Source organism: Rhinolophus sinicus, linkage group LG06 (assembly GCF_036562045.2).
Source record: "Rhinolophus sinicus isolate RSC01 linkage group LG06, ASM3656204v1, whole genome shotgun sequence".
In the NCBI taxonomy this organism is placed as follows: domain Eukaryota; kingdom Metazoa; phylum Chordata; class Mammalia; order Chiroptera; family Rhinolophidae; genus Rhinolophus; species Rhinolophus sinicus.
In genome coordinates this window covers 9097840-9112513 of record NC_133756.1, presented here as the reverse complement: position 1 = coordinate 9112513, position 14674 = coordinate 9097840, and the positions used below count along the sequence as shown (strand labels likewise).

Here is a 14674-nt window from a genome sequence, read left to right as displayed (position 1 = left end):
CACAAATGTTAGAAGGGAGTTACTATCATCCCTATTTTCAGGGAAATAACTAGGGAAACATAGCTTCAATGTTGAGGTTAGGATTCAAATCCAAGTCTGTAAAGATTCCAAATGCATATTTTTTTCAATGTATTTTGCTTTATTTAATAATCACGAAACACTTATTAAGCACCTAAGATATGAATTCACAGACGACAGATGTGATCCCTGCCTTCAGAGAACTCACAGTCTGATGGAAAAAGTATGCAAGTCAGCAGACAGTAGAAATGTAATGTAGAGTGGTAAGTACAGTGACAAACCAAGAACATAGGGGTTAGGAGCCCAAAGGAACAAGTGATAGGTCCTGCCTGAAAAAGCCCAGGGAAGATAACCTTTAATCAACCAATGCCCACTGCATTCCAGGTCATGTGAATCTTGGCGATACAGAGGAATAACAGCCAATATTTTGTGGTGAGCAATGTACTAAATATGCATCATCTCATTTAATCCTTGCAACATTGATCTGGAATTGGACTTTGAAAGATGGCAAAAGGATTTCAAGGCATGCTGCCTCCCATGTTAGGCACCTATTCCTATGGTATAAGTTCATGGATTCTCTAGGCATGTTATACGATGATAATGAGAGCCTTGAATACAGAGAGGCATTTAACTTGGAGTTTAGGCCCCATTCTGGGCGTGTTGGAGGCAGAAGAGGCAGAGGCCCTTTTGCGGCTCTTGGTGCAGTCCCAGTGATTAGGAGGGAAGGGTCAGAACCCAAACTGGCTTTCACTGCAGTGTCAGGAATACAGGAAGCGTATTCCCTTTGTGGCCTGAAGGATATTAAAATTCAATCTGGCTTGCCCCAGATACCCCCCTGCAGTGCCTAGCATGCCTGCCAAAAACCGACCAGCCTTGGTGATCTTGCCTGCTTTGCCCTACCCTTCCAAATTGTTTCCCTTATATCCTCTCAGGAAATGTCACTCAAACTGTGCTTCCATTGTGTCCTTCCTTGTTCAAGCCAGTGAGATTATTTTCAAACCTGACCCTGTCCAACCATGGTCACCACATAAGAGCCCCAGTTAGGTTCCCAGAAATTGGACGTCACAATATTACTAACTTAAATTGAGAATTTACTAGAAGCCAGACCATGTTAGGTACTCAATGTGACCCATTTCATTTAATCCTCAAGCCAACACTAGGAGGTGTTATTACCTTATTGTTACAAATGAGGAAAATAAAGCTCAGGGAGATTCAGAAACTTGCCCAGGGACAAATGGCCTGAGATGGAGCTGGGATGGGAACTTGATCTGTTTCATTTCATAGCTGAGCTAAGCTGCCTCCAATGTCTGAAAATGAATCTAGGAAATGTCAACACATAATAAATGAGACATCTACAGTGAAAGTTCACTATGATCTGTGAATCCATAGTTCAGGAGACTTGGGAACACTCACTATAGTATGATTCAGACTGCTGAGGTGATACTTAAATATACTAGGATCCCTTTTAAGGAGATAATTTAAATTTTGTCCTTCTGTAGTATATGATAAAAAAATGATTTGAAGTTTATTTTAGATTAACATATAATTAAAGGTAGCATTATATAGTTGTTTTTATAAATCTTTAATAACACTCATAAAATATACATAATTTTTTACATTTCCTCATTTAACTAGTAATGCATATTGTTTAATTTACTTTAATCATGTAAGAAAAATATTATTTGTCCACCAACACATTTAAAGCAGATATTTTTATTGAGTATATTTAATGTACATTGAAATTTAAACAGAAATATAACCACATATCAAAAAGACACATTTATAACTTGGTGTTTGGGATTATTATAGTTTACTTATTTGTTTATGAATTTTTGCATCTTATGTTTTTAAAAATAATCAACTATTTATATTTTTAATGTGTTTCTAATTAGTAGACTTAAGAGAAAGATTTTGTTTCTAAGAAATAAAGAAAGACCTTTTTGGCTACCATTTGTAAGTACTTTTCTAATTATATTTATAAGTATAGGTAATCTTTATTCCCCCATAAATTGAATAACAAGCCCAATTGGATATAGTTATCACTATGGGTAGGCTACCTTAGTTGTGTAAATGTCTGGAAATAGACTGTGGGTGTACATCTTGGTTCTACCATTTAACTGTGTGGCTCTAGGTAAGTAACTTAATCTCTCAGTAGTACTTTGATTTCCTCCATATTAAAAAAAAAGCAGCAAAATAATAAAAAAATTATAGAGTTATGAAAATTAAATGAGTTAATCCACGTAAAAACCACATGCATCTTAGAAAACCTGGAAATTACAGAAAAATAAGAGACAAAACCAATAATCACCCAACCTCAGTAATTCCTTGGGCAGTGGCTAATCCCCATGGTACTTTGTACAAATTAGGAAAGCTGGCCCTTCCTCAAGATACTTGACTGCCATCAGCCAGAAAGTTGTCTTAAGAGGGGGTACCGTTTAATAATTGTTCAAGAACATCAGGCATAAACCAAGATTGTCCTGAGTAAAATAGGACTTTTGGTCTCCCTTGTCTATGTGGGAGGTTTTCAATTTGAGGTTATTACTGATCACATACATTGAGATGAACAAATTTGTACACAAATTTTTTCCCATATTTAGAATTTAGGCTAGATTCCAGCACCTAGCATGCACACAGAGAGTATTTGTTGAATAAAAATGAATGAATGACGGGGGAGAGAGCCTAAGGGAGGGGGTGATTGAGAACGAAGGAGGAGAGAGACAGAGAGAAAACATTTGCAAGGGTATGCTAAATTATTTTCCATAAGGGATATATTAGTAGTGGCTGTTTCAATTTGTGTTAACTTACATAAAAAATGGTTATTTCATTTTACTTTGTATTTCAGAAATAATCAGTGAAGATAAATACTTTCCATATGTTTGTTCATTTATTTTGGCTGTTTATTGAGCTCTTGGTGATTTTCCTTATAAAATTGTATAAATTCTTTGTATGTTCTGACTATTTTTCTTTGCAATTGTTTTTTCAGTTTGACTCAATTTTTGTTATTGTCTTGTCTTTTTCACATGGTGATTTCTAATCTTCATGCAAGGCAATTTATTGATATTTTGTTTTGTAGTTATTATATTAAATCTTAGAAATTTCTCCTCCTGACAAAGATCTGATATTCATGCATATTTTTTCCTTCTTTCAGGATTTGATTTAAAAGCATATTTATCTTTTTAATCCTCTGGAATTAGTTTGATAATTTTTTTTGGTAAACTAGTTATTCTAATACCATTTGTTGACTATTTCTTTTCTCATTGATTTCTGATGTCCCCTTCTGACAAAAATTCATATATATATGGGATCTGTCTCAATGCTATCTTCCTCTATTTGGTGATTCTTTAAGTTCCAACTTTTTTTGACCTTTAAAATCAGCCCAAGTGGTCAATTTAGCAGCAAAGAGTGATAAATGCCTTTAAGACTATAGTACCTCTGTAGAGAAAGCCTAGAAGGACATTTAGTTCACTGTGGGGGTGAGAGGTGTTCAAGATCAGGTAGAACATCATAATCCCTTCAGGCTAAGACTCCTCCCCTCCCTCATAAATAAATAAATAGATAGGGAAATAAATAAATAAATAAGTCGACTACCAACACAGTATATTATCTCCAAACAAAGGAAAGCAGTAACAGAGTGAGAGACTACGGTTAATCCAATGTTTTTATTGAGAGAGGCGATCTAAATACTGATTAGATCTGTTGGAAAATTTACCCAGGTATAGAAATCAACCCTTCGGAAAGGTTATTTGCTTGGAGGCTCAATAACAATAGAGTAATGGAGTGTGTGCACATAACTGTTTTCCAGTGATGGAGGAAGTAGCACGGCCACTGAGACACCTAGTGGTGATGATCTTTACTGCACCGTCAGAGTTTGCCAATTGGGTGGATCTAGGAACCACTTATTACAGGGGAGTGTGCATTTTGGGAGTTTAGGTGCCCTCTTTTCTGCTCCCCAACAAAATTACTTGAGGCCTCTATTGTGTGCATGAAGCTACAGAGACAAGTGCTGATAGATCTGGTAACTGAATAAATAGCATCTGCAAAGTTGGAACTATGAAGCTAAATTAACACAAATTATACTGACCAACATAGTTTCTCAGGCTTTAGGATACAATTGAAGATGTAAATTTAGTCAATTCAATTAATATTCATTGGGGAGCAGCAATATGTTTAATCAAGCACATTATTTCCATCCTTCCCCCTTTTAGGCCTCATAAAAAGTCAAACCAGAAGATAATTGTACTTTTTACTTATTGCAATTATAGTTTTGAATCGTAACTTCATCCACATTCAGAGTATTATAAGGTGAAGATTGTTCTACATGCCATCCAGCATAATTTACCACACAGTTGAGCTATGAAGTTATGTTTAATATCTGAAATTAGTCGTTTATGACTAGGGGCATTCCTCAGTGGTTCAAAAAAAGAAAGATTAATGGATTAATTCATTCATTCATTTATTCATTCGTTCAAACATAATTGAGTATCCCAGCACTAGGCTCTGGGGATTTGATGGTTAAAAGAGAACCTCAGTCATTGCCCTCACAATCTTCCAGTCTAGAGGGTACAATTTAGAAAGCCTCTACAATTAACTGGGATAAGCATTATGAGAGTAAAAGCACAGGGTGCCAATCAAATGAAGCAACTTGATCTTTGGGGTCATAGAAGGCCTTCAGAGAATGGTAGGTATAAGTCAAGTCCTGAAAGATCAATAGGAACTAACCACAAAGTGGAAAGAGGATGGTCAGGGAGAGATTATTTCAGGTAAGAGCATAAGTTAAAAGAACTAAAAGGCTGTCAGTGTTACTGCAGCAAAAAATGCAAGAGGGAGAGATGACTGAAGAGGAAAGTGATGGCCAGAGAATGGAGGGCCATCTTACTTTGTATTTTTTCTCCTAAAGGCAATGTGAAGACAAGGAGTTTTAAAGAAGGGATTAAGAGCTATCAGACTTGCTTTTTAAAAAGATAATTTTGGTTGCTGTCTGGAAAATAGAAAGTAAGAGTATGACACCATTTAGGAAGCTTTTGCAAAGGTCTAGGTGTGAAATCATGGTGCCGTGTTAGCGTAGATTACAGTAGTGGTAGAGTTGTCATTAGAATTAAATATTAAGTATTTACTATAGTGTCTAACATTGTAAATGATCAGTTAATTTTGGCTATTGTTATGATATTGGCTATTGTTTGAGGCAGCTATTTTTTTTCATATTAAAGGATTTTCCTTTTGGTACACACATCAAACTTTTAACAATAGAGTGGGAGTGAGTAAATGGGGGTCAGAATTTACTCTAGAAACTTATTAATTACTTGAATCTTTTACAGTTAACATGTATGTAATGTACTACTTGGGTAATTTTTAAAAATTAAAAACAGTCTATAGCTGAACCTAAGCATCAACATCTAGAATCAGAGAGAAAGAATAACAGAATGGCTAAGAACTTGAAACATAGAATGAGAGATATCTGGACTCAAATCCCACTTCTATCATTCATTAACTGTGTGTAACACCAGAAAAGTTAATTAGCTTCTGTAAACACATTTCCTCATCTGTAAAATGGGAATAATCATAATATGTAGTTCATATCATTGTTGTAAACATTAATTGAGATAATGGAGTGTCTGGTACAAAGTACTAAATGGTCATTAAGTGGCAGCTATTCCCATTATGTAGAATGGAGGAAATCAGCAATTTTCCATTTCCAGATGTGGTTGGTATAATCTGAACACTTTTTCACCCAACAAAATGATAAAGATTTTTTATAACAATTTTCCTACTGTTCCAAATTTTTTTTAAATTAACTCAGGAATAGCCAGTTAACTCAGTTAGTTGGAGTGTGATGCTAGTAGCACCAAGGTTACTGGTTTGATCCCCGCATGGGCCACTGTGAGCTGCGCCCTCCTTAAAAAAATAAAAATAAGTAAGATTAAATTAAATTAAAACTCAATGTGTTGAATTTTATCAAATGTCTTTTTAGCATCCACATGCTTTTCCTTATTTGATTTATTGATGAGATGTATTAGCTTAATACTTTTCTTCTTATATCTTAATAACGTTCCTAATATTAAGATATCCCAGTATTCCTAAGAAAAGCCCTACTTAGTTCTTTTAATCTACTGTTAAATTCAAGGATAGGCTTTCTTCTAAAATGCATTACAAATTTCCTCGCCGCTTCAAGAATACACTAACCAGACTTTTATTACTCAACTCCATTTTTCTTCTGGGCTCTAACACTCAAGTGTCTTTGAAGGTCTCTGATTTTTTTTCATAACAACAGGTAATAGCATCTACTGAGCACTTAGTATTAAACTTTTCACACAATCTTCATGACTTCCTTAAGGAGTATGTCAGAAATGTGAAGGACCTTGGGACAAGGCCCTGGAGATGGAACCAGAGCCTATTCTTCATTGTTATGCTTTCATCCACTCTTTTATTCATTAAACACATATTTATTAAGCATCTCTGTGCTAACAGTCTCTGTGTTAGGTACCAATGGTACAGCCTCAAGAACACAGACAGAATCCCAGTCCAATAGAGGAGACAGACAATAAACAAGTGAAAAAATAAACAAGATAAATACAAATTGTGAAGAGAGCTATCATATGAGGTTAGACAATTAAGTTCTCGAACTTCTGTATTTTCCCCAAAATAAGAACGGATCTTCTACCATATTTCCCCAAAAATAAGACAGGGTTTTGTATTAATTTTTGCTTCAAAAGACACATTAGGGCGTATTTTCAGGGGATGTCTTATTTTTTTATGTACAACAACCTACATTTATTCAAATATAGTCATGTCATCTTCTTCTGGAACATCGTCATAACGTACTAAATGCGTCTGTCTGGCTGACAATCTTAACTGGGGCTTATTTTTGGGGTAGGTCTTATTTTCGGGGAAACATGGTTGTTGCAACGATGTTGCTAATCTATTTTGATTATCAGAGGGATTATTCACTATGAATTTGTATAAACTGAAAAAGCAGTTAACCAAGTTTACTATCTGGAAGTGTTGCAAAAGCTGTGTGAAAAAGTTAGACGACCTGAATTTTTCGCCAACAGTTCATGGCTCTTGCATCACAACAATGTACCAGCTCTAACAGCACTGTCTGTGAGGGAGTTTTTAGCCAGTCAACAATTAACTGTATTGGAACACGCTCTTTACTCATCTGATCTGGGCCCCAATGACTTCTTTCTTTACCTGAAGATAAAGGAAATATTGAAAGGAAGACATTTTGATCACATTCAGGATATCAAGGGTAATATGACAGCTCTGATGGCCATTCCAGAAAGAGTCCAAAATTGCTTTGAAGGGTGGACTAGGCACTGGCGTTTGTGCATAGCTTCCCAAGGGGAGTATTTCGAAGGTGACTACAGTGATATTCAGCAATGAGGTATGTAGCACTTTTTCTAGGGCGAGTTCCAGAACTTAATTGTCAGACCTATATATCTGATATCACATACAGGATGATGTAACAGAGGAGAGGTTTACTGTAGATGTGCTGATCATCAGAGGTGACTTTTCTGAGGTGACATTCAAGCTGAGATAGAAGAATAAAGAAACCATAACTGCACAAAGTTGGGAGAAGAGCGTATCAAGTTAAGTAAGCACCAAGTCCAAATACCCTGAGGCAAAATGCATGTAAAGTAACTTGATAGATCCTCAGAACAGATAGGGGCCTCTCTCTTGTGGTTAGGGTTAGGGAACCAAAGAGATGAAACAAGGGAAGCAGACGGGTCAGATTAAGTTAGGCCTTATAGATCTTGGTAAGGTGTTTCGATTTTATTCTAAGATGAATGGAAGCCACTGAGGGCCTTTAAATAGGGAAAGAAAATGACATCTGAATCGCTTTTTCTTAATACATCACCCTAGCTGCCATGTGGAAAATGGACTAGAGAAGACCCAGAAAGAGAGCACAGAGACAAGTTAAAAAGTGGTTGCAGTAACTCAGGTGAGAGATGGAGGTGAAAAAGATTAGGTTGTAGTGATAGAGATGGAGAGAAATAAATGGATTTGAGCTATACATTCGAGGTAGAATCGACTTTTGGATTTTATGAAAAGGATGAATCCTTGTTTTAAAAAAAAGGTGATGCTATTTACTATGGTGGGGGAAATTAAGGTGAGAAACAAATTAGGTCGATACAATCAAGAGCTCCAGTTTAGACATATTAAATCTGATATTCCAGCTAGGACTCCAAGTAGAGATGTCTAATAAGTAGTTGGATATATGAGTTGGGGACTCAAAGGAGAGCTTTACCTTATTACGGAAATGTAAATTTGAAGATTATTAACATTTAGATGGTATTTGAAGTCTCCACGAGGGCCCAGAAATGAACCATGAAATATTCCAACATTTAGAGGTCCTATGAGGGAGGAGTCAGAGAAGGAGACAGATCACTGAGGCAGGAGGAAAATTATGAGGATGTGGTTTCAAAGAGGGCAGTGAGAAAAGTGTTTCATGAAAGACTGAGTGATGTCTATGTTGAATGTTGCTAACAGGTAATAACGGATGAGTATAGAGAAGTGTTTATTGGATTTGGCAACATGAGATCATTGGTATCCTTGGCAAGTTTAAGAGGAGAAGGGTGAACAGATTGGGTGGATTGAAGAGGAAATAGAGGTGAGGAAATGGAGACCTCTAGTGTAGACAATTTGTTTTTGTTTTGTTACAAAGAGTGAAGGATAAAGGGAGGGTTTTGTTTACTTTTAAGATGGTAATGATCCAGTAGAAGTAATTGATGATACAGCAAGGAAAAGTCCTAGAAAAGGCAAGAGCAGGTGGGATCCATAGTACTATATGAGGGTTGCCCTTTGATAGGGGCAAAGGCACATCTTTCATCGTATCAGGAAGATGGGTACTGAGGGGGCCAAAGTTTGCCATCACAAAATGTCCCTTTTGGAATATTGATTTTTAAGCTGGTTATTAAGAAACAAAAGACTCAGAAAGAAACTTTGATCCTCCCCCTTCCTGTCTAAAGGAATTCAGAAAGAAGCCCTGCTTAAAGGAATGAAGCATCATCTTAGCATCATAATATAAACTAAATGTGGCAGACAGGGGAAAAAATCTAGCAAAGCCTGTTTGTTGGCCTTCTGTGTCCCACTGTTTTTGGGTGGCCCAGCAATAACATTTTTTTTTTTTACCATTTACTCTTTCTCATCTACTTGTGAATTGCCTACTTTTCCTTATAAATCCCAGACCCCTGCCCCCCTTCTCCTTTGTTCAAAATGGCATATAAATCTCAACTGCCCAGTGAGTCTTCCGGTCTCATATCTTATGGCACCCTCAAATGTACATCCATAATGAATTATGGACATTTTCTCCTATTAATCTGTCTCAAGTTAATCTGATTATTTGCTCAATTAGAAGAACTTAGGTGGGAGGAAAGTTATTTTTTGTGCCCCCACAGTATAAATCAAATTGGCTTGTGGCTTTCCAGTTGGACGAGAACGTTCCTGTCTGATTTTTGTTTTCTCAAATATGACGTGAAGTCATTAGTTTTAGTGGAGTGAGAGAAGAATGTGTAGGAGTTTGAACAGAGAAGGTGTGAGATACACTATTTCTGGAAGAGGGAAAGTGAACTTACTAGGGAAATGCAGTACGAGTACCAGGAAAAGTCTAATGCCTTTATGAGGCTTGTGATCAAGAATTTAAAGTAAAACCCTTGTTAAAGAAGGTCATTTATTGGGTCCAACTAGAATTGGGGTTTTACTGGTGTGCATAATGGAGAAAGAGGAACAGTTGTATGTGTTTATAGGCAATAGTAATGTCTAAACTGTGTTACACAAATCATGAATATAAGAATGTGAGAGATAGTGAAAAAGTAATACGTTTAATGGCTTGGAGGTTTTGATGAAGTCAAAGAATCAGAGTGACTATGATCAGACAGTTAGGATTCTTGAAACAGAGATTTTAGAGATGAAATACTTACTAGCAATAACAAACACAGGGATGACCTGTGGGGCAGTCGTGGGGGGTGGAGCAGCTGATATTGGATGGAAGAAAAGATCGTTGGAGGTGAGGAGGTAAAAAATTGACAGAGTATTAGGTGATCATCCCCATAGATGTTGAATGATGAACAGAAATCGAGGTAGAAAGGAAGACAGTAAGTCATGAGCTAATATTGAGGAATGATCCACTAAAACGTTCATAGATAACAGTAACTAGGAGAGATATTAAGGAATATGGCGAGGGCAGTTCAGAGGTTGGAAATTTGGAAGTAAGACACTGCCCATTGGATGATTCCATATAGATATTTTAATATTGTAATTTTTAAAGTATCTTAATTTGTGCATAAAGTGTTGTGATAAGAAAAATGTTATATTCCCCATTATTTGTTTGCAAATTATTAGTCCATACAAACACACAAAATCAAGGACTTGTTTTTAAACAGAGTGCAGTCAATTAAGCCTATTGCGACGTTTATACTGCTAAACAAACCTGTACTGCAGTTAGATTCCAAAATGAAATCAGTGAGCTTGTGTATGTGAAATCGGTAAGATTTTATTTCGCAAATTTCACTGGCCCAGGACAAGACAGAGTAGATAGCAGGCACTTAATTTATGCTTTTGAACCAGAGAACGTCTGTTGTTTCCAGGCGAGGATACCAGCCGACTGCTCCCAGTGCAATCAAGAAAGAAAAGGGTCTTTTAACATCTCCCTCGGAGCTGATAGAGCTTTTGCTATTTGCTTTCATGGGAAAATTGGTCTGGCGAACTCATTCAAATTTCTCCCAGCGAATCAGTCAACTCCTTTTCTGCTCATTGGCCAACTGGAAACTTAAGCTACCCATTCCTCCCGCCTCTCATCCAGGAGCCAATAGAAAATATTAGCGCTTCGTAACTTTATGTCATAAAGTACGGCACTTGCAATTGGCTATTGGAGCTACCGATCAAGAAATAGGCGGGGCCGCGCCAGCTGGCCTATATAAGAAGAGGACAAAGGCGGCGCGCAGCCTGTGTCATCCGCCATCTTGTGCGAAGCAAGGTGGCCTCCACGTTCCCTGAGCGTCTTCTCCGCTTCTGTCTCGACCGCCCCTTGATCACAGACATGTCTAGAGATCGGTTCCGGAGCCGCGGCGGTGGCGGTGGCGGCTTCCACCGGCGCGGAGGAGGCGGCGGCCGCGGCGGCCTCCACGACTTTCGCTCCCCGCCGCCCGGCATGGGCCTTAATCAGAACCGCGGACCCTTGGGTCCCGGCCCAGTCCCGGGTGGCCCCAAGCCCCCGATCCCGCCACCGCCTCCGCATCAACAGCAGCAGCAGCCACCGCCTCAGCAGCCGCCACCACAGCAGCCACCGCCGCTTCAGCCGCCGCATCAGCAGCCGCCACCGCATCAGCAGCCACCACCGCCACAGGACTCATCTAAGCCCGTCGTTCCTCAGGGACCCGGCCCGGCTCCGGGAGTAGGTAGCGCTCCCCCAGCCTCCGGATCGGCTCCTCCCGCTACTCCCCCAACCTCTGGGGCTACCACGGGGCCAGGCCCCACTCCGACCCCGCCGCCGGCTGTCACTTCGGCGCCCCCAGGGGCGCCCCCGCCAGCGCCGCCGAGCAGTGGGGTCCCTACCACCCCCCCTCAGACCGGGGGTCCGCCGCCTCCACCCGCGGGGGGCCAAGGCCCGGGGCCAGGGCCTAAGCAGGGTCCAGGACCCGGCGGCCCCAAAGGCGTCAAAATGCCAGGCGGGCCGAAGCCCGGCGGTGGCCCGGGCCTAAGCACTCCTGGCGGTCATCCGAAGCCGCCGCACCGAGGAGGCGGGGAGCCCCGCGGAGGCCGGCAGCACCACCCACCCTACCACCAGCAGCACCACCAGGGGCCTCCGCCCGGCGGGCCGGGCGGCCGCAGCGAGGAGAAGATCTCCGACTCGGAGGTGAGTGTCTCCCGGAGCTACGAGTCGGTTTCCCTACGAGTCGGTTTCCCTAAGATGGCGGCGACCCACTCTTCATTCCCCTCCCCCCCATCGGCTTCCATTTTGTCGGAGACCGGAAAGGCGTCTGCGCGCGGAGGGCGGGGCGGGCTGCGGGAGCGAGGGGCGGACCGCGTGGGTCCGCTAGCCGGCCCCGGGATTGGCCTCGCCGCTGGCAGAGCACCGAGGGAGGGTTGCCTAAGGAAGGAGGACATGAGAAGCTATGATGGCCCCTGTTAAAACTAGCGGATTGTGGGAATCAGCAGAGTACAGCGTGAAATGTGGAGTTGGAGAGATGGGATTTACAGTGTGAAAATCGCAGGTGCAATTCTTGTCGGTGACAACCGGATTTTGGTCATTTTCTTTGCTCATTTAATACTTGACCACCATTTTAACTTTTGTCTGCTACGACTTAAATTCTTTAGGACGTTCAGCATATAGGGCTGACGAGATAGCAGATACAGACTCTACTCTGTAGACAGGTTTAAGTGTCAGTTTTCAAGAGTATTTTGAATGATTTGGGCTGTTTGAAGTTAGGATAGTGATTACGTTGGAAATCCCACATATGTAGTAGAACCTTGGTTTGACTTTAAACGGAACAGAAGAGTAACGCGGTTGGTAACATCCAATTTGGGAAAAGCAAAAACTACTGGGTTTCCCTGCTCGCATGGGTCACTGGTGTCTGAAAATTCCCTTCTTTTTTCATTAGGGGTTTAAAGCCAACTTGTCTCTCTTGAGGAGACCTGGAGAGAAAACTTACACTCAGCGTTGTCGGTTGTTTGTTGGAAATCTACCTGCTGATATTACGGAGGATGAATTCAAAAGACTATTTGCTAAATATGGAGAACCAGGAGAAGTTTTTATCAACAAAGGCAAAGGATTCGGATTTATTAAGCTTGTGAGTTTGATTATATGTATAATTAAGAGTCCATTGTTTACTACCACATATGTATGGTTTTTTAACCAAAAGGAGTAAGTCTTTAAATTTTTCATTACAGAAAAGATGCAACTGCTGTACAGTGCATAATTAGTATCTAAGAAACAAAGGGAATGGGTGGGTAAGACATTTACCTACAGTGAATGGTGTGGAGGAGGGCTACCTAAAGAAACTTTGAACTAAGCTGGAGGAAGACTAGGAATGAGAATTAGGCTTATGACAATTTCAGAGTGGGCATTAGCCAATTTTTGAGGTCATTAACATGAGTGTGTCTGATAACTTTCAGGAATCCAGAGCACTGGCTGAAATTGCTAAAGCTGAACTTGATGATACACCCATGAGAGGTAGACAGCTTCGGGTTCGCTTTGCCACACATGCTGCTGCCCTTTCTGTTCGAAATCTTTCACCTTATGTTTCCAATGAACTGTTGGAAGAAGCCTTTAGCCAGTTTGGTCCTATTGAAAGGGCTGTTGTAATTGTGGATGATCGTGGAAGATCGACAGGGAAAGGCATTGTTGAATTTGCTTCTAAACCAGCAGCAAGAAAAGCATTTGAAAGATGCAGTGAAGGCGTTTTCTTATTGACAACGTAAGTTCTTGTGCTTATTTTAATTTGTGTTAAACTTGTATGAGGAAGTTGCAGTAAGACTGGAAAAAAGTTAAGATGAACTGTTTTTGTTATTAGAACTCCTCGTCCGGTCATTGTGGAGCCACTTGAACAATTAGATGATGAAGATGGTCTTCCTGAAAAACTTGCACAGAAGAATCCAATGTATCAAAAGTAAGATTGATAAAATTTTGGAGCAGTTTTCAAGTTGAAGTGAGAACTTACTCTAGTAATTTTTCAGTTTTGCTTAAAATACAAAGTTTTTCAAAATGGATATGCTTAATAAAAGCCTCAGGCTCAGAAAGTTTGATTTTGAAGCAGTTATTCAAATGCTTAGCTTTTGTTTCTGAGGTAGGTATATTTCACAGACAATCTTGTCCTTACAACCAACAATTCTATGAGGCATGAGGTATCCTTATTGTTAAGGATGGGAAAATTTTCCTTGAATGGGAATTTTGCTAGAGGAAACAATTAGGAAATGAGGAAGATAGGATTTATCTTTTAGTGCCCATGTTCTCTGTTACTGTATCATTTTGGGCTATGTGTTTATACTGTGAAGATATTTTATATGAACCAAGGTGGTCTTTGCCTCTTGGTATTCCTTACAAGTGATAGGCCAGGGGGAAAGACCAGTGTTTTTAGGGAAATCAGATAGTATTTCTCGAGTGCATTCCCAAATTGATTCATGTTTAAATATTGACAGGGAGAGAGAAACCCCTCCTCGTTTTGCCCAGCATGGCACATTTGAGTATGAATATTCTCAGCGATGGAAGTCCCTAGATGAAATGGAGAAACAGCAAAGGGAACAAGTTGAAAAAAACATGAAAGATGCAAAAGACAAATTGGAAAGTGAAATGGAAGATGCCTATCATGAGCATCAGGCAAATCTTTTGCGTCAAGGTAAAAGATCCTCTGAATTTTGCCGATAGGGTCAATTGCTTTTTGAACTTATTAGAACCCTTAATGTGAATCTAAAACAAAATTTTCCAATGTTCAGATCTGATGCGACGCCAGGAAGAATTAAGACGCATGGAAGAACTTCACAATCAAGAAATGCAGAAACGTAAAGAAATGCAATTGAGGTAAAATTTTGTTAAACTATGCCTTTGCTTCTGCATTCACATTTAGAGGAAAGGTGTACCTAGATTTTTCAGGTGACTCCAGTGAAGTACAGAGAGGTTTGTCAGTGTTAGTATAACACCTAAATTGGAATTGTGTGTAAGATT

General features: G+C 39.8%; 1 protein-coding gene across 4 annotated transcripts in view; it reads left to right on the top strand.

The window, feature by feature from the left end:
- Window positions 1-10945: 10945 nt before the first annotated feature.
- SFPQ (splicing factor proline and glutamine rich) overlaps window positions 10946-14674 on the top strand; it is a 44063-nt gene continuing 40334 nt past the window's right edge. For all 4 annotated transcript variants that reach the window (XM_074334373.1, XM_074334374.1, XM_074334372.1 and 1 more), the window contains exons 1-6: window positions 10946-11869; window positions 12615-12803; window positions 13129-13430; window positions 13527-13622; window positions 14152-14348; window positions 14446-14530. In XM_074334373.1, the coding sequence (XP_074190474.1) occupies window positions 11054-11869; window positions 12615-12803; window positions 13129-13430; window positions 13527-13622; window positions 14152-14348; window positions 14446-14530 (1685 nt within the window). In that variant the 5' untranslated portion in view covers window positions 10946-11053. The remainder of the gene's footprint in view (window positions 11870-12614; window positions 12804-13128; window positions 13431-13526; window positions 13623-14151; window positions 14349-14445; window positions 14531-14674) is intronic.